The sequence below is a fragment of the Eublepharis macularius genome, chromosome 3 (genome assembly GCF_028583425.1).
Source record: "Eublepharis macularius isolate TG4126 chromosome 3, MPM_Emac_v1.0, whole genome shotgun sequence".
Taxonomy (NCBI): Eukaryota; Metazoa; Chordata; class Lepidosauria; order Squamata; family Eublepharidae; genus Eublepharis; species Eublepharis macularius.
Window position 1 is genome coordinate 178985835 of NC_072792.1, and position 19541 is coordinate 179005375.

Genomic DNA, 19541 nt, shown 5'->3' on the forward strand with positions numbered 1-19541 from the left:
GACTAGGATGCCTACATTTCCCATCAAAACTTGAGGGAAGCTGATAAGTGTCCAACCTGTGTCATTCATCACTTGTAGCTTGGCCCTCAGTCTCTTCTGAGGGCCAAGCTACAAGTTGTAGCTGTGTAGCTGAGGCTGTCCATAAGACCTTGGCAGGATCCAGACGAAGGTGACTTTAAGCGATAATTCTTCAGTGGTGCAAAGTGAGACAGTAGAGCAAGGGGTCCCCAACATGGTGCCCACAGGCACCATTCTGCCCATCAACACCTTTCCTGGTGTCCACCAAATGATTATAGAAAGTGGGCAGGGCCTTTGCCAAGCATGGCTTCTGATTGGCCATTGGAGATTTGATTGGCTGTGCACGTTTTAAAACCTTGCTTTGGCAAGGTTTGATCTTCACTGTATGACTGTAGGTAAGCTGTAGCAGCCAATTGTGGCTGGCTCCGCCTCCTGCAGCAACCATTGTGAGGCTGCGCCCACCACACTCTGTCAGGATTTCAAATGTGCCCACAGGATCAAAAAGATTGGGGACCTCTGCAGTAGAGTCAAGATTTTCAGGACCTGGGAGAGCTCCCAGAGAAAGAAGACATTGTTCCAACAAAGCCCAAAACTCAAGGATGGGTACCTTTACATCCCCAAGCAGCGCTTAATGGTTCCTGTAGCCATATCCTTTTGCAAAACTGAGAGTAATTTAGAGATGTGACACTTTGGCCTGAACCTAGTCCAAGTAGGAGATCTCTAATCAGGATCTTTCCTACAATGGAAACGGCTGTTTCCAAAAAGGTGCTCCCTGCAGACACAAAGGTAATACCTCTTCTGAAGTCCCTTCTCCTCTGGCAACATGGGGGAAATCCAGCACTGGCACTTTGCTTTGGGGAAGAGGTATTTTGGGAAAGAAGCAAATGGGTGCCTGGAAAACCCTCAGCAGGTGCCATGATGTGCAGAGGCACCTTGTTGGGCATCACTGTTTTAAAATACGATCATCCTGAGGATAGTTCATTGCACAGAAGAGATACTCCGGTAGTCTGATCCTATATACATTTAAGTAAGGCTTCAACCACAGTTAATAATCCACAGTTATTTTGGAGTAAATATGCATTGGATAAGGCCGTGCGTATAGGTCAGATTTTAGTTTTACAATGTCAGCATTAGGAAGAAACAGCAGTGTGAAAGTTTTCATTCTAGTGCCTTCTTAGGGTTGATTCCTTAAGGAACCCCCGCCCCTGCTCTCCCAAAGCATTGAACACGCGGAAGGTAACCTGTGCGGAAAGTCAGTATTGTTCATTGCGATAGGAAGCAGCTCTCTTAGGCAGAGGTGTTTCCCATCAACAACTACCCGATCCTTTTAACTGGAGACATCGGGGATTGATTCTGGGCCCAGCTGCAAGCAAAATAGACGCGTGACCACTGAGCCACCCCTAGGGTTGCCAGCTTACATGTGGTGGCTGGAGATCTCCCGGAATTACAACTGATCTCCAGGAGACAGAGATTAGTTCCCTTGGAGAAAACGGCTGCTTTGGAGGGTGGACTCTATGGCATTATATCCCACTGAGGCCCCTCCCCTCCCCAAACCCTGCCCCCTCTAGGCTCCGCCCCGCAAATCTCCAGGAAGTCCCCAACCTGGCAACAAAACATAGTGTCACCATTTGATTGATTTTTTAAAGCCCACCTTTCTTTGATTGCAATCAAAAGCTACTGATTGCATCTACTCCCACTTCCCCTCTCCACCTATATATATCTGACCAGCTTCTTCTTACCTTCCATGCATCTGACGAAGAGAGCTGTGGTTCTCGAAAGCTTATGCTACAATAAAGTTGGTTAGTCTTAAAGGTACTACTGGACTCTTTTCTACTTTTGCTAATACAGACTAACACGGCTCACTCCTCTGGATCTTTCTTTGATTGACAGCCTACAGGCAGGGTCTATGTGTTTGCCATTGTAAGTTTGCCCCCGCTTGTTGTCTGTGCATTATTATGTTTTTGGATATATATATACCTAAAATATGTTCAGTGTCCCCTTGCAAATGCAAAACACTAACTAGTCTTGGGGCTCTTTTGTCTCCCCAACAGTTTACAGCTCCCTTTCTCCACGTGGTTGCCCTCGTCTGTATGATTCTGGTGTCTTGGCCAGTGGCTCTGTATACCTTCCGGTTGAACAAAAAAGGTACAGTGACTCCAGTAAGTACGCGTACCCATCACTTGCAAGAAGTAACCTGGTTACTAGTTCTGTGGCCACATGCACAGAGCTGAGCAATAAAAAGCTATAGATCAATGCCAGCGAGCAGAAGCAGCTGAAAGCACAATAAAGCGCTATCTAGTTTGGGCTCAGTTCAAGTGGCTAGTCCCTTTGAGCCTTCCGTAGCCTGGAACCTGGATATTTGAAGGTGTGGCCTTTGCTGTATGATCTTTCTTGACCCCAACAGGCCACAGTGGGGGAGCTTGCTCCAAGCACACAGTCCTTCAAAAGGAAAGTGGCAAAGAGCAGTGTCTTTTCAGTGGTGGCTCCCTGTGACATTTAGAAGGCCGGTAAAGAGTGGACATTTTAAGAAAGCCTTTAGGAAGTGATCCCGTCCTCACTGTGTGTGTATCAGTAATTGGGGTTTTTCCCCCCTGCAAGGTGTTTTTTAGCGGCAATTATCCTGGCTGTGGTTTTTGTTCTCTTTTTGTTATCACGAGCCACCGCAAGGGCACGTTGGGGCACAGTGAGCAATATTAGCTGAACAAATGGCATGAAGGTGGAAACTGGATCAACCTAGTTTCCTTCTTGAATGCCTTTAGGTTTTCAGCCTCTCGCTTTCAGTAGAAGCTAGAATAATTGCCTCTTTGAGGGTGGCAAAGCCCCCCCCCCCAATATTTCCATTCATGGGATGTCATTAGGGTTACAGCTGAGTCTTTGTGTTGCAAATCCCTTCCACTTGAAATCTCTCTTTCTATGGGTTGGCAGTCGGGAAAGCAGTTTGACCTCTTTTGAACCGAGCGTTCCCTCTACATTCCTACTTTGGCTCTTGCAGGGAGACCCAAGTTATGGGATAACTCAGGACAGAGCTTTTCTTCTGGGAAAAGAGGTGGTGGAACTCAGTGGGTTGCCAGCACAGGGGGCAACTCCTGGTAGGAGGTGGTGCCCCCGGTACCACATGCGTGCAAGCAAAGTGTGCGCACGCTCCCAGGACCGCACAATGACATCACTTTGGGTCAGCTGGAAAAAGGGGGGGGTTAAAGTTTAAATCACCCTTGGCGAGAATGGTCACATGGCTGGTGGCCCCGCCCCCTGATCTGGAGATTTGGGGGTGGGGCCACCGGCCCTGTGACCATTTTCAAGAGGTGCCAGAACTCCGTTCCACCGTGCTCCGGCTGAAAAAAAGCCCTGACTCAGGAACATTATGGGACGAAGGTGACCTTGTTTTCTGGGGTGAAAGGCAGGTTTTCCCCACCTCTGCTGTACCCCAGATTTCAGCCACTGAACCAGATTTCTTTGAAATGGAGTCCTAGAGCATCCAAAAGCCCTCTTTTAATCTGTGTTATTGGATTGTTTTGTCTGCTCAGAGATGCCCATTTTTGGAGGGTCCCTTGGTCATGCAGAGATGAGGTGGGACCTTGGTACCAACCTTTAAAATATTGTAGCTGATATCTATAGCAGTTTCCAGATGCCAATGTGTTGACTACCTTTAACTGACTGAATGAAATCCTAAGCAGAGTTATGCCAGTCTAAGCTCATTGAAATCAATGGGCTTAGACAGGCCTAACTCTACTTAGGATTTCACTGATAGAAATGTGTCTTTTCTCCCTTTTTCCATCCCATTGTTCTTTCTCCCCCTATGGGTTTGGAAAACATAAAACAAATCACAAGAAATTGTTCAATAATGAAACACATAATTTATACAGTGGTGGGATAAGACGGGCCGTCTTTATTTTAATTAATAGAATGGGTAATCGATGAAATCAGTTGATATAGGTATTTTGTTCAGTTTTGCAGGTGATGATTTTGGTTCCCTACTTGGCACTCCTTATTTTTTTGTTCTTCATTCCCCTGGGGATGTACTCTCCTTGCGTCCGGGAGGAAGGGACTTTGGGCCCCAAGCCGGCCCTCATTGGCCACAGAGGAGCACCTATGGTAGGTTGACCTATGGAAGAAGGCGGGGGACCATGGTGGTGTTGTCATGATGAGATCGAGGCAGTGTGGTGTAGTGGTTGGAGTATACATACAGCTGTATTATGTACCTATACCACATGCCCCTAATATGACTTGCTCCTCTTTGTCAGCGGCTTTTGGCTTTCCAATAAACATGGGGAGCACTTGATCACGGGTCTGCTCTGTGACATGGTGTGAAGACCCTTGAATTCAGACAACCTTCCGAAAGTGTATTTCCAATGCAGCTTCTGGTTTAGTTCTTAGTGCTGCCCTGTCACTTGTGTGTATGTGGGTGGTGCCCTCAAGTCAGAGTTGACTTATGGTGACCCCTGATTGGGCTTTCATGGCAAGAGACTAACAGAGGTGGTTTGCCATTGCCTGCCTCTGCAACCCTCGTCTTCGTTGGAGGTCTCCCATCCAATTACTAACCAAGGCCGATTCTGCTTAGCTTCTGAGATCTAATGAGATCCCGGTCCTGTAATGCACTTTAATTGGAACTGGAGATTCATCAGTGCCGTAGGAATGCAGGAATGAAAGCAAAGGGAAATAGCAAAATATTGGCGTTGCTGCTGCAGGGACGCAGCAAGTGTTACAGTATGTTCTACACAGGGGACACTTTGGACTCCAAACCTTTAGGTCTTCTTTAGTCTGATCTCTGGCTGTCTTTTAGCACTGAGATTTGGTGGTGCCCTTCATCTTCTAGCTCTTATTGGGAGTCTCTAGAAAGCCTCTTGTCACAAGCAGTGGTCTGTAGACTGCTGGGGGTTTGCTAAGCAATAGAAAAACAATACCCTAAGAAAGATCACAATTTCCCTCCAGTCACCAGTGGCTATTGTTTTTGTAACAGGTGGCTCCTGAAAATACCCACATGGCATTTGTGAAAACCATAGAGTATGGTGGCGATGGTCTTGAGACAGATGTCAGAATTAGGTAAGAGCATTTCACTGCCTGACCAATGGAAATATTTTTAGAATGATGATTCTTAGACACAAGCTGTCATCACCATGCAAACTTGTGCCCCTAGTCAGGGCTTTTTTTCTGGGAAAAGAGGTGGTGGAACTCAGTGGGTTGCCCTCGGAGAAAATGGTCACATGGCTGGTGGCAATCTAAACTCCCCTCTGTCTGGAGATCAGGGGGCGGGGCCACCAGCCATGTGACCATTTTCAAGAGGTTCCGGAACTCCGTTCCACCGCGTTCCAGCTGAAAAAAAGCCCTGCCCCTAGTTAATTATGAATTGGCATGCAGCTTTTCGAATTTTTACCTTTATCTGCGGTGGGCTGAAAGGAACTCTTTAAGGTTGCCCAAAATATTCCCCCCCATCTGCCCGTTCCCAAGAATGTTTGCCCTTTCTTTTTTTTTTAAATTAAAATTTTTATAAAAGAAAGAATAACAAATAACACAGAGATAACAAAACGAAGAAAAGAGATAGAAATTATATAAGCTAAGAGAAAGCTTCCAATTTTCTCTGCGACAAATATAATGACAAATTTTTCGCTTACTCTATGTTTACGAAGAAAAGCTCTCTTTTTTTTGTCCAAATCCTTATTCATCAAACCCACAAATGATCAAATCATTATTATCTGTTTCTTGCAAAAAGTCTATAAGGGGTTTCCAGTCAGCAATGAACAAACTTACTGTCTTTTCTCTAGACAGTGAAGTAAGTTTAGCTATCACTGTGAGCTGCAACATCTTCAGCAACCATTCTTCTATTGTAGGCAATATTGAATGCTTCCACTTTTGTGCATATAATAATCTCACTGCTGTTGTCATATATAAAAACAAAGTTCCATAACTTCTTTCCAGCCGAGTGCCCATTAATCCCAAAAGAAAAGACTTTGGTTTCAATTGTATGTTGATCTTAAAAATCTTCTGAATTAATAATTTTATTTATGTCCAATTTATTTTTACTTTCTTACTTGCTTTGCCGGCCTCCAGAAGTGGCGAACCACGAACCGAATGAACCGGTTTGCGAACTGGGCAAATTCAGGGTGGTTCATTGCTTTTCATGAACCACGAACTGCCACGAACTGCCATTTTCCTGGTTCGTGCCTATCTCTAGTAGCTTCACTATCTTTTTAGTGTTCCTTCTAATAAGTGGAAAACTAAACAAAAAGTGGGTTCATGTGCATACTGAGGGACCAGTAATCCGTATTAATTAGAGCTGTGCCAATCTGACCCACAATATTTTGTGAACAGTTTTTTCACATTGGCATAAAATGCCTTTTTGTGCTCATGACAGTATCTGCACTTGCCCTCAAAATAATCACATAACCAGATTTGATTGGTTATGTAGCATTATGACATCACAATGGCACCAAAGAGGTCTAAAAAAAGTGAATGTTTTTATGGAGCATTTTGTGTGTGAAAAAAGAAAATTGCTTCTACACTGTTAATGCCAGTAGTCCCACTTTCCCCGGAATCATGAAACTGGAGACATTTTGGCACAACTTTGGTATTAAGCAACTACCACCCATGCCAGCTTGCCTAAGCACTGGGATCTTTGAACAGTGCTTCCTATGGGAGCTGGCTCTAAGGGATGTAATATTGGACAGAAATCAAAGGAAAGCTTTTTCACCACCTCTCTTGCAAATAATTTCGGCACTATCCTTCCAACCGCCCTCCAAGGGGGTAAAGAAGTTCCTCTTTTGTAGGGTGCTTGCTTTGTATTCAAAAGTTGGTGACTAGCACTCGCTGTCTCCCAATGGAACTTTTAAAAGATTTTAAATTGTGAGTGTATGCATGCTACGATTTTATCGCACATTCCCTTGTGTCTTCCCAATGAAAGATAAAGCATGAGGGTTTTTTGCTCAGGCGGGAGGGCTGTATTGTAAGAAAGTGGTCTCCTGAGATCCATCAGTAAAGGGGTAGAGAACCCATCAGTAAAGGATGGGCCAAAGACTTCACGACTATTTCTGTAAACAACGAGAGACCGTAGAGTTCACTACTATTGAGGGACCATACTATAAGTATGATCCTACTGTGTAAAATCCTATGTCGTTTAATATATCCGTCACAGAATTTGCTTATGCTCTGTTCCAACATTGCTAAATCTTTAAAATGTTCTTTTCATTATTTCTTACTTTCTCCATAAATCTCGCAAATCGTATGTGGCATGCATTACATATATGTTGAAATGTTGTGATATTGATTGCACGGACTCATACCATGTAATCTGTCTTGAGTTTCAGTGAGAAAGGCAGACGATAAATGATGTAGATAAATAAATAAAATTAAGTCCAGCGGCACGGCATTTTTATTTTGCTACAACAGACCAAAACAGCTGTCTGTCTTGAACTTCCAACGAAAGGACAATCCAACAAATACTTTGCGGCAGTCATTGTTGACAACTATATTATCGGGCAGATGCCCCAACGCTCAGTTCTGAGCTTGGCTACAGCAGTTTCTTCTTTCTTTGAACAGTTACGACGGCGTCCCATTCCTCATGCATGATAAGACTTTGACGAGGACAACCAATCTTTGGGAGGTCCAGCCAGAGATCGCTGATAAGACGGCTGAGATGTTTACCTGGGATATGCTAAAGACACTGAACTCTGGGAAATGGTTCTTTGAGGTATACTTGCTTTGAACTTCAGGGTTCCACTTATCCTACTCCCATTCTTTGAGGTATGCTTGCTTTGATCTTTGGGGTTCCATATCCCACTCAAGCATTCTTTGAGTCACAAAGCCTTGCAAGGGTTTGCTTAGATGCATGTTGCGAATTTGTCTGAGAAGCCTACTAGTCCACCAACCTACCAAACCTGCGTGTAACCCTGTTAGTTATTTGGGGGAAAACACCTTGAACTCAAGAGGCTGTCTTCTACTGAATTGGACCATCGGTTTATTGAAAGTATTGTCTTCTCAAACTGGCTGCTTCTCTCCATTATCTCAGGTGGAGGTCTCTCCCATCACCTCTTACCTGGTCCTTTTAACTGAAGATGCTGGGGATTGAACCCGGGGCTTTCTTCATGCAAAGCAGAGGCTCCCTGACATAGCCACAGCTCCTCCCCTTAAAAGAGAATTCATATTCATCTCATCTTGGCCGAACCTGTCCCCCTCCGCCAAACCAGAGGGGGGAAAATGCACATTCTCTTTGTCTGTGTCTGTTATCCTTTCCCTAATTTCCCAAGCAGCTGGTGTGTTCATAAGCATCCCATAGCACCTCAGCAGCTTAGCCAATGGCTAGGGAGGCCTCACATCAGAAGCAGCCAATAGCAATGGAATTCCACAAAAAGCACCGCATACATTTACAGCAGGGCTTCTTGGGTTGAATTTATCTGAATGGTTGTAGGAGAATAAATGCACTACTTCTTCAAATCCATGTGGTCTGTGTTTCAGTTTGATACCTCATTCATGTCTCTACAAGCCCAGGAGGTGCCCTTGAAAAATCTCCAAAGGTGGCTTGAACTTAAAAAATAGATTGCTTTGTTCTGCACACGGCCCGTTGACTTTCCTTGTTTCATCTTTTGTCCATTTCTCTGTAGAGTAAGCCATTCTACACCATGCCCGCTATCTCGTATAACGACAGGAAGTGGGCAGAGGAGCAATCGATTTATAAGCTCAGTGACTTCTTGAAGCTTGCAGACCAGCATAACAAGCTTGTCCTCTTCGATTTCAACCGCCCTCAAGAACATCATCCATACAGGGACTCCTGGATCAGAAGAGTTTTAGAAGTGATCCTCAATGAGTCAAAGATCAAGCCCCATTTGGTATGAAGTACTCTTTCTCAACGCCACTTCACCGTTGGGTCTGAGTTCGCTTTGAGAAAGGTGATCGTGGGCTGGAACCTGGTTTTCTTTCACTTGGGGGTTTCTTCATGAGATGGGCCCGCTCGCTTAGTCAGATTTGACTGGAGCGAGAGTGGAAGAGAGTGGGAAAAAGCAGCCAGTTTGGTGTAAACGGTTAAGAGCGGCAGGACTCTAATCTGGAGAGCCAGGTTTGATTCCCCACTCCTCCGCTTGAAGCCGGCTGGGTGTCCTTGGGTCAGTCACAGCTCTCTCAGGGCCAAACTACAAGTGACGAATGACACTTAAACGGCAGGTGTATTCCTCCCTGTTCACTTGCCTTCCACTTGCTCTCCACTCAATCCACTTGCCGTTCAAGTGTCATTCGTCACATGTAGCTTGGCCCATAGAGCTCTCTCATCCCCACCCACCTCACAGGGTGATTGTCATGAGGATAATAATAACAAACTTTGTAAACCGCTCTGAGTGGGCATTGTCCTGAAGGGTGGTATATAAATTGAATGTTGTTGTTGTTGTTGTTGTTATTTCCATGCATGTAAAGAGGGATATCAGATAGGGCTACCAACCTCCAGGTGGAAACTGGAGACCTCCAGGAATCATAACTGACCTCCAAACTATACCACTCAGTTCCCCAGGGGAAACTGTGTGCTTTGGAGGGTGGTTTCTATGGCGTTTTACCTCAATGAGGTCCCACCCCTCTCCAAACCCCGCCTTCCCCAGGCTCCACCCCCAAATGTCCAGAAGTTCCCATCCCAGAGATGGCAGCCGTAGCACAGCAACCAGCGTGGGTAGGTGGGGCTCCGGGGTTTGAATATGTGAAATTGTGGTGAGGGGGGAGATATCGGATGCTTGTGACGGAGAAAGGCCAGTTAGGAATGATGCTACTGAGCTAGAGAACCAGCGGTTTGCCCTTTTTTGGTGAAGGTAATTGTCATTTCTGCAGACAGGTAGACACATTAGGCTACTGCAGCAAAATAAAACAGAAGTCCAGCAACACCTTAAAATCAAAGGTGATCCATCAGTTGGTTAAAAGCCAGATTTTAAGTCACTTAAATTAAAGGGAACTACTCAGTTCTGGGGCACTAAACAAACTGGTTGTGTAATTTTGGGGGGCGGGGCGGGTGTGTTGGGATTAATAGCAGAATGATTAATACACAGCAGAAATAAACAGAGCAGAGACATGTGTTTTCGTTTCTGTAAAAAGGGTTTACTACATATAAAGGTAAAAAGATTACACTGGAAAGAAAACAACGAATAGCTCACAACTCTTATATCTCTTCATCTTGATGGTCTGTCTACAACTGGACATTGAGTAGGTTCAGGAATTCCAACCCTAACTACACCCCTAGAAAACTGATCACCCAGTAGTGAATCTCAGGGCCAAGCTACACGTGACGAATGACACTTGAACGGCAAGTGGATTGAGTGGAGGGCAAGTGAACAGGGAGGAATACACTTGCTGATCAAGTGTCATTCGTCATGTGTAGCTTGGCCCTTAGATCACTTTATTAGCATAAACCTTCCTTTTTCTCTGTCAGGAAGAACTACTTGGCATCTAAGAGCCAAGCTACAAGTGAGGAATGGCACTTGCCTGGCAAGTGAACAGACTCACGTGTATTCCTCCCTGTTCACTTGCCATTCACTTGCGCTCCACTTGATCAAGCATGGTGTGCTTGAATCAACTTTGTGCCCGTTAATTCCATTGGTCCATCTGGCTTAGTACTATCTAGTCCGACTGGCCTCATCTCTCTACGGGCCGGGGCAGAGGTCTTTTAGCAACATCTGCCACCTAACCTTCTTGAATAGGCGATGCCTGAGATTGAAATGGGAGTTGTCTGGATGCAAAGCGGGTGCTCTACAGTTGAGCCACCACTTCGCACCCTGTGCAGCCTGGCTCTGGATTGTGGCAATAAATATTGCAGTTTTCTGTATGTTCCACAGGTCCTGTGGCTGGAAAATATCGACAGGTTGTTTGTTCAGTCTGTTGCCCCAGGATTTCGGCAGACCTTTGGTAGAAAAGCTCCTCTTGAAGAGCTCCAAAGAGACAAAATTGTGAAGCTCAATCTGGATTACAGAGAGATGTCCTCTGAGGATATTCGGTAGGTTGCCCGTGGTACAGACTCTCCCTCCATCTACTAAGCCACACAGAGCCGAGCTACAAGTGACGCCTGACACAGGTTGGACGCTTGTCAGCGTCCCTCAAGTTTTGATGGGAAATGTAGGCATCCTGGTCTTGCAGCTTGGCTCCCCATTTAATTGAAGTTTACAGAGCGGCAGTCTATGGGAGGGAGAACATGCGGTCGGGAGGGGAGTGCAGGCGTTGGGCTCTTGCCGGGCGCCCCCCTTCCCCTCCGCTGGGTGTGTGGGGGAGGGTTTCTGTAAACTTCAATTAAATGGAGAGCCAAGCTGTAGGACCAGGACGCCTACATTTCCCATCAAAACTTGAGGGAAGCTCAAGTTAGGTTTAACTTGAGGATAAATGTTGGTAGCTCTCCCTACCGGAAGAATCTTATCGGGGTTTGGGTTTGATCAGTATTAGACCGGTGACAATATTGATCATTCACGGCTGTTTCTGGTGTGTCTCTGCGTTCCCCATCTTGGAAGATAAGTTCAGATTTCTCTGTGCTGTCCATTTCAGCATCTCTTTCAAAAGTTTGGTAGGTTTGTAACAAACTATTGGCTAGTGCGTGGTGGTCGTGGTGGAAAGCGCTGTCAAGTCAAACCTGACTTATGGCGACCCCTGCTGGGGTTTTCAAGGCAAGAGACTCACAGAGGTGGTCTGCCCTTGCCTGCCTCTGCAACTCTGGTCTTCCTTGTAGATCACCCATCCAATTACTAACCAAGGCCGACCCTGCTTAGCTTCCAGTAGCCTTCACCAAACCAGAGTTTAGTTTTTCAAAACGTTTTTGAGTAAGCACATATTCTGGGAAGCTTGGGTATTTGGAATCAGACTATAGATAGGTGGAACAATAATATAATAATAATAATGAGCAATCATGTAATTTTTAATTTTGAATTGATTTCAGGAATGTGATGGCCTCTGGCTAATAAACTTTGTTGTATAATAATATTAACAACAACAACAACAACATTTGACTTATATACCGCCCTTCAGGACAACTTAACCCCCTCTTAGAGCAGTTTACAAGTGTGTTATTATTATCCTCATGGCAATCACCCTGTGAGGTCAGTGGGGCTGAGAGAGCTCCGAGAAGCTGTGACTGACCCAAGGTCACCTAGCTGGCTTCAAGCGGAGGAGTGGGGAACCAAACCCGGTTCTCCAGATTAGTTGCTAGCTTGATCTACTTTATGAGATCTCAGCCATAGTCCCTTCTTAAGAGGCAGGCCAAAGCTACCCACCTAGATGGGCTTAGTAAGGCTTAACCAAGGAGGTGCTGGAGACCTGACTAAGAATTGAACTCCAGGTGACCTTTCTTATGAGGTTCACCTCTAGTTTGTGAGTTCTCTTCCTGGGCCAATCAAAACTTGGGATACAGATTGGAAGTCCCTTTAAAGGAGGCTTTGGACCAACCAGTTCACAAGGATGGATTAAATGCTTGCTATATTCACTTCCAGAATTAGTGTTAAGGGTAAACTGGAGTGCGGAGTGCAGAAAGGTAAACTTTATCAGAGATGCCGACAGGCAGATGGCAACCTCGGATTATTGATTTTAGTTCTCCTTTCTTCACGTCCATCATTGTAAAACTGACAGTCCAGGGAATGTATCTTGGGGTTTTTATGGTTTTTATTGTCTTTTGTTTTATTGTTTATTTATTTTTATTGTTTTATTGTTATTTTTATGGTTATTGGGTTTTATTGTGCGCTTCAAACAGATAGGCGCTGCTTATCCTAAATTCATATTAATCCTTCCATAACAGCTCTGGTAAATTAAAAGGAAAGAGCCATGGGGAGTGGTGGGTGGGATCTTGATCTCTGAGATGAATGGGTGAGTACTGGAAGCTGACTTCAGCTCAATTTTTTGAGCTAAGAGGAACCCTGTGCTTGCTTGCCTGCTTGCTTAGGAAATATGCTGAAGCCAACATCACAACCAACTTCTACGTGATCAGTGAGCCGTGGCTCTTTTCTCTAGCCTGGTGCGCCGGAGCCCATTCCGTCACCACCAATGCAGTGCACACCTTGGGGAGCGTCACAAAGCCATTCTTCCTGATAGTAAGTGAGGGGGGGGTACGCTCCACTCTCTTGGTGCATGGGGGGGGGGGGTTAGAGCTATCATTTATCTTGGCCAATAGCAACCAAGAGCACATCTCGTCTTAAAAAGACATATTTGTGCTTCTAAATTTAATAGGGAGTTAGACAGGTTCGTGGAAGAGAGGTCCATCAATTGCCATCAATAACAACAACAACAACAAACAACAACATTCGATTTATATACCGCCCTTCAGGACAAATTAATGCCCACTCAGAGCGGTTTACAAAGTATGTTATTATTGTCCCAACAACATTATCCCCTGTGAGGTGGGTGGGGCTGAGAGAGCTCCGAGAAGCTGTGGCTGACCCAAGGTCACCCAGCTGGCTTCAAGTGGAGGAGTGGGGAATCAAACCTGGTTCTTCAGATTAGAGTCCCGCGCTCTTAACCACCACACCAAACTGGCTCTAAAAGACGCCTCCATATTCTGACCCACTCTCACCCCTGAATAATGGGTTGGTTCTCCCTACCATTTATACAGCCTTGGAGAAGCACCGTTAATGGCAAGAGGTGGAGAGGACAAGGGCACGTATCAGAGAATTGGAGGGGATGTTATTCTCACTCCCTCTGATAATTGTTTATGGACTGCACATCCATGGCATTGCAGTCTGTTGGAAATCTAGGGTAAATAAAGCACAGCAAAATAATGCAGCACAGACACGAGTGTGTTTAACTTCTAAGAAACAGTTTACTTCAAAAATGAGGGGAAAAGGGTTACACTGAAAGGGAAACAACAATAGTCTAACTAACTCTGATCTGCTCCATCTTGTTCCCTCTCTCTTTTGCTACTCTCTCTTTGACCCTTTGCGTACATGCAGGATAGCACAAGCTATCTCCAATATATTGATCAGCCAATAGTCAATCTTAGGGTCACCACATTAAGAATAGATCCAGAGGAGTCAGCTGTGTTTAAGTCCTTGATGGAGTGTCCTGGTAGACTGAAGTGTTCTCCCACTGGTTTCTGGATGTTGCAATGGGAGAAGACTTCAATCTACCAGGATATTCCATCAAGGACCTAAAGGTCACCATAGTCCAACAGAAACCTTTCAAAAACAAAATCCAGCGGGAAGCTGCTGAATTGGCATTCATATGTAAATTGGACTCAGTCAGACTTGGATTGAATAGAGACTATGAATGGTTATCTCATTATCAGAAGTAACTGCCTTCAGGCATTCTTTTTTTTTTGTAAATATTTTATTGATTTTCCATACAGATAGAAAGTAAGAAAAAGAAAAGAAAAAGTAAGAAAGAAAAAAAGTAGAAAAAAATACACAAAGATTTCATTAGGCTTGCTTATATCAACATTGTAGTTCTCCGCACCTCATACTTTATCCTAATACAGAGTTGACTGTGATTTTTGATATTTCATACCATATTGCCTTACTACATTTTAGTCTCTATATTTATCTTTAATCCATTTGTAGAATGGAGTACACTCCACCTCTTTCATGACTCCTTGTAACTTATTTACATTTACATGACCCTCACCCCCTGCACCCTCTCCCCCTTCCCTTCACCACCTATATATCTCTGGCCAGTTTCTTTATACCCTCCATGCATCTGACGAAGAGAGCTGTGGCTCTCGAAAGCTTATGCTACAATACAGTTGGTTTGTCTTAAAGGTGCTGCTGGACTCTTTTACTATTTCCCATTAAGAATAAAACCTCCCCTTCTTCAGTGGGATGGGTCTACTCTACACCTAATTGGCTCTTTGCTAAACTTGCTAAACTTAAAAGAAACCAGTTTAACCCTTTTGTGACAGAAGGAATGACACTTAGGGCCAAGCTACAAGTGACGAATGACACTTGAATGGCAAGTGGATTGAGTGGAGAGTAAGAGCCAAAACACACGTTAAGAAATACCTAGGTTCAGCACGTGTTCTCTTACCTCAAGGTTTGCCGGGATCTGTAGGCATCCTGGAAGCTTAAAGTTTAGCATTTACAGAGCAGCAGAGAGGGAAATACAGGCGCCTGTATTTCCCTTCCCCTTTCTGCTGCTCTGTAAATGCTAAACTTTAAGCTTCCAGGATGCCTACAGATCCAAGCAAACTTTGAGGTAAGAGAACAAGTTTAGCATTTACAGAGCAGCAGAGAGGGAAATACAGGCGCCTGTATTTCCCTTCCCCTTTCTGCTGCTCTGTAAATGCTAAACTTTAAGCTTCCAGGACGCCTACAGATCCCGGCAAACCTTGAGGTAAGAGAACACGTGCTGAACCTGGGTATTTCTTAACATGTGTTTTGGCTCCAAGTGAACAGGGAAGAATACACTTGCCGTTCAAGTGTCATTCGTCACTTGTAGTTTGGCCCTCAGACCAACAGTCGAATTTGGAGTGCGTTACTGTTCAATGAGCATCACTGAAATGCATTATTACTTTATCTGATAACAGCTGTGGCCATTGCTTGGCCTCACATCGATCCCTCCCTCCCTATGTGCAGTGCACAGGGACAGAGCTGTCCATGGGGCAACACGTACAGGGCCACCAGGTTGCCTTTACGTGAAGGGATTTTACATATACCGTTTTAGCTACAGCTATCTTCTGAGTCTATTTCTTCCCAAAGGACATTACGGGAGTGAGTTTCGGCTACCTCCCCTTTTCCCTACTTTTATTTTACTGTCCCTCTCTAGAAATTGCAACGTAGGTAAAGATAAGTGAAACGAAGGAGGGTTTTGAGTATATGACTAGGCATAGCTCTGAAAACGCTTGGTGGTTATGACTTTGTTTTGCCGATACTTCTTTTTATCATCCTATGAATTTGTACCCCTCTAGTTCTCCAAGAGATAACTAGAGGTGCCAAAGAGGTGTTAAATGTCACCCCTTATAGTTCACATGGCCTGCCAATATTTAGAAATTACTGACTTTTGCAAACCATTCTGCTATTATAAACAATTTTGTTTGTACGAAGGTACAAAAATGGGTGCCTGATAATGGGTAGGGGGGATATAATAATAATAATAATAATAATAATAATAATAATAATAATAATGACCTCCGCTTGTTGTTGATTGTGTTTCGGATAATTCGAATAACAACAACTGTGCTTATATACTGCTATTCTAGACAGATTAGTGCTTCACCTAGAGCGGTGAATAAGTTAGTGTTATTATTATCCCCACAGTATAACTGGGGAGCTGGGCTGAGAGGAATGGCTCACCCAAGGCCATCTACTGAGCTCATGGCAGGAGTGGGATTCGAACCACTTGAGTGCTGATTCGCAGCTGAACCACTTAACCACTGTGCTACGGCAGCTCTCTATATAGCATATGTCTGTGAAGATTCATCCAATGGCTTCAGCTGGTGGAAACTGTGACATCCTCAGCCAGTTCAGGATTTTCCTTGGTCTAGTTTTAGCCCTTTTTCTTGGGGGATGAATGACTCTATTCCTCTGCTTTTGTATTACAGACACCACGGGATTACAAGATTATGTGGATCCTCACAGATATCTTCTCAGCCATTCTAATCTCTCTGGTGTTTCTCCTTCACTGGTAAATTCCACTGTGGTTACAATGCGGTGGGGTGAAAACAACATTTACCTTGGATGGCACTTGCTTGGGTGAATTATTCCCAGGGTCAGATTAGTTCAGGAATAAATTTAGCCGGCGCTATCCTGAGTGGTGGTTAGAGTCTCAGATTTGGACTGGGGAGCCCTGGGTTCGAATTCCATTTGGCCATGATGCTCGAGAGAAAGGGGAGAACCCTTGCATGCAGGATAAAAAAATGCGCTAGAGGGAGCAAGGAAGCACCGGCCAGTCGGTCCCTGTTAGCCCAATGTAACCTCATCAGGACCAAAAGGAGGAAGAATGAATGCCACATCTTGAGCAACTTTGAAAAATGGAGGTTAAAATGTGATAATATTGATACCAACAAAGTTCTTAAATTAATGGCTTCTGCTGCAGGGAGTGAAGGAAGCAACCACACTTCAGCAATACCTGGCAAACACCAGAACGCTCCGAATTAAACCACAATGGTAGATTAATACAGTATTGCAAACAATAATTGATTGAGGATTACTCTAGCTACTATTGCTGTCCCCTTCACTTCCACTGGGGCTCAGTTTAAGCCAACTCCTAGGGTGAAAATACACGTTACGAATTATCTGGGAAAGCTCAAGTACAAGATTGTATGTGTGGTCCTCAATTCACGTGCAGGCTGTTCTTGCTTGGTATACGTGCAAGCCGCTTTCACAGGAGCTCCCTTTGTGTGATTGCATTGGCAAGTGATTCTGGAGGGCAAAGCGCCAATCACGCTCTGTTTTCGCTGCGAGAACAAGTACTGGAGGCTCCTTTGACTTGCCAATTTGCATTTCTTTAAGGTGCGAGAACGTGTCAAGATCTGCATTTCAATGAATGGATGTGGGGGAAACTGGGATACTTTTAGCCGTTGAGGAGGAACTGATATGGAATGCATGAATGTATTGACGCAGAGAAAATTGAAGTGTGACTGTACGAGTGAGTGCATGGAAAGATAGAGAGGGGAGACACACATGAAATGAGGTTCACTTGAGCATCCCTAGGTACTTCGTAACATGTATAACATGTAACATCCTCTTTAGCACAGTAGGAGCATGTGCCCAAGGAACAGCATCTTGGCCGTTCTCCACTAACAAGAACTTTTGAGGATGTAACTGTATAGCTCTGTATTTATCTACACACACACTTACACACAAATGAAGGTGGGAGACCCAGAGAGATTGTGAAAATTGGCATATTCGTTTCTTTCTAGGTGGAGAGAGAAGGGTACTTCCTGCGATTCTGGTAGCACCGATACTCTCACGAGTGGCGCCTACAGCATGTTTGGAACAAGTGAGACCTCTTCTTTCCGGGTTTTGGCCTCCCTTCATTTCAGAGGCAGTGACTAAATGAGCAGAACTACGGCAGCACAGAAACATTAAAAGGGGGGGGGCTGGTCTCTCATGCTCCTGGCCTGCTTTCATTCCCCCAGGCCACAACATTGCTAGTTCAGGCATTCGATTCTTTAGGATCAAATAAGGGCAGAACAAGAAGCAATTCTGGATTCAGTGGTTGTTGCTGATGGGGACAGCCCTCCTGCTAAGATTTTTGTCCCCAACTTACCATGGCTTTTAGACCTCTTTACCTGGGTCATTTCCCTGCCCCCCTCTGGCTGCCACCAGAAGGAAAATAGGAGATACATATGAAATTCTATGGGGAGGAACAGAACGACTTGCTACATGGTTTTAAAAGGGGAGGGGCGGGAACCTCAGCTGGGTTTAATGCCACAGAGTCCACCCTCCAAAGCAGCCACTTTCTCTAAGAGCCAAGCTACAAGAGACGAATTACATGAGGAGGAGCACGTGAAGGGAGTCGCAACGTTAGCGGGGAAGCTGAGTTTTAAAAAAGATCAGAAGGCTTTGTCAATTTCCTCTCTCTACAGAGCCAGAGAGATGCTCCTCAGAGGGTTTGTTTATTTCCTGTTTGCCTCCCTGTCAGTTTTACCTCCCTGTTATAGGAGGTGAAGAGGAAATTAACAAACCCTCTGAGGAGAGATCTCCCAGGCTCTGTAGAGAGGGGAAATTGACAAAGCCTTCTGATCTCTTAAAACTCAGCTTCCCGACTAACATTGCGACTCCCTTCACATGCAATCCTCGTGTAATTCGTCATTTTTAGCTTGGCTTTATGAGAACTGATAGTTTGAAGATCACTTCTAATTCTGGGAGATCTCCAGATCCCACCTGGAGGTTGGCAACTATAACAGGCACCCACACGTTCCCCCCCCCCATCCCTGCCTGTGTTTAAAACGGCATGGACATGTTCATTTTATGGTGGGATATAGCCCAAAGGGAAAGGATTTCAAAGCTTTTCCCCCTGCTCGTTGCACCAATCTCCCCCTTTAAGACACAGCACTATTGCTGAAATTTGTTTTTTTTAAAGAAAAAATAACATGTGGCTTCATCTTTAATGTTCACCCTAAGATCTAGATGTGGTCTGGCCATGCAACGGAATGAGATGGCAGAGTGTGGAGATGGTAGAACAGACTGTACCACTTCAGACAGGGGTGTGTGGGGGGGTGTGATATGACATTTTCCAGTTTCCCTTCTTCAGTTGCAAAATAGTAAAGATCTGACGAAGAGAGCTGTGGTCCTCGAAAGTTTATGCTACAATAAAGCTGGTGAGTCTTAAAGGTGCTACTGAACTCTTTACTATTTTGCAACTGCAGACTAACACGGCTAACTCCTCTGGATCTATGATCTTCTTAAGTTGAAAGCTAGCACTGCATATGGACGGCTAGGCCAGACGCTTGCATTCTGAGAGCCTCACTACAAGTGACATTTTACACATGAAGGACACTTGATCATTTTCACAAGTCTTTCTGGGAACTGAAGTCCCTCTCCCCCACCCCTTTTCCTTCTGTTCCTTCCCCTCTCTGTTAGAATGGCTGCCTGAAGAGACAGAGAAAGCCTATGGCAACAGCGGCGTTTGCAAATCGTCTTGCTGGGGGTTGGGGGATG

At 44.8% G+C, this 19541-nt stretch overlaps 1 protein-coding gene across 2 annotated transcripts in view; it reads left to right on the plus strand.

Annotated features, from left to right (window-relative positions):
- The window catches only part of LOC129325461 (glycerophosphodiester phosphodiesterase domain-containing protein 5-like), a 50749-nt gene that overhangs the window by 29702 nt on the left and 1506 nt on the right, over positions 1-19541 (plus strand). The window contains exons 7-15 of one of the 2 annotated variants that reach the window (XM_054973114.1): positions 2070-2177; positions 3973-4110; positions 4976-5058; positions 7549-7699; positions 8610-8834; positions 10812-10969; positions 12893-13040; positions 16478-16560; positions 17798-17877. In XM_054973114.1, coding sequence (XP_054829089.1) covers positions 2070-2177; positions 3973-4110; positions 4976-5058; positions 7549-7699; positions 8610-8834; positions 10812-10969; positions 12893-13040; positions 16478-16560; positions 17798-17877 — 1174 coding nt within the window. The remainder of the gene's footprint in view (positions 1-2069; positions 2178-3972; positions 4111-4975; positions 5059-7548; positions 7700-8609; positions 8835-10811; positions 10970-12892; positions 13041-16477; positions 16561-17797; positions 17878-19541) is intronic. The other variant, XM_054973115.1, reaches the window with a different exon arrangement.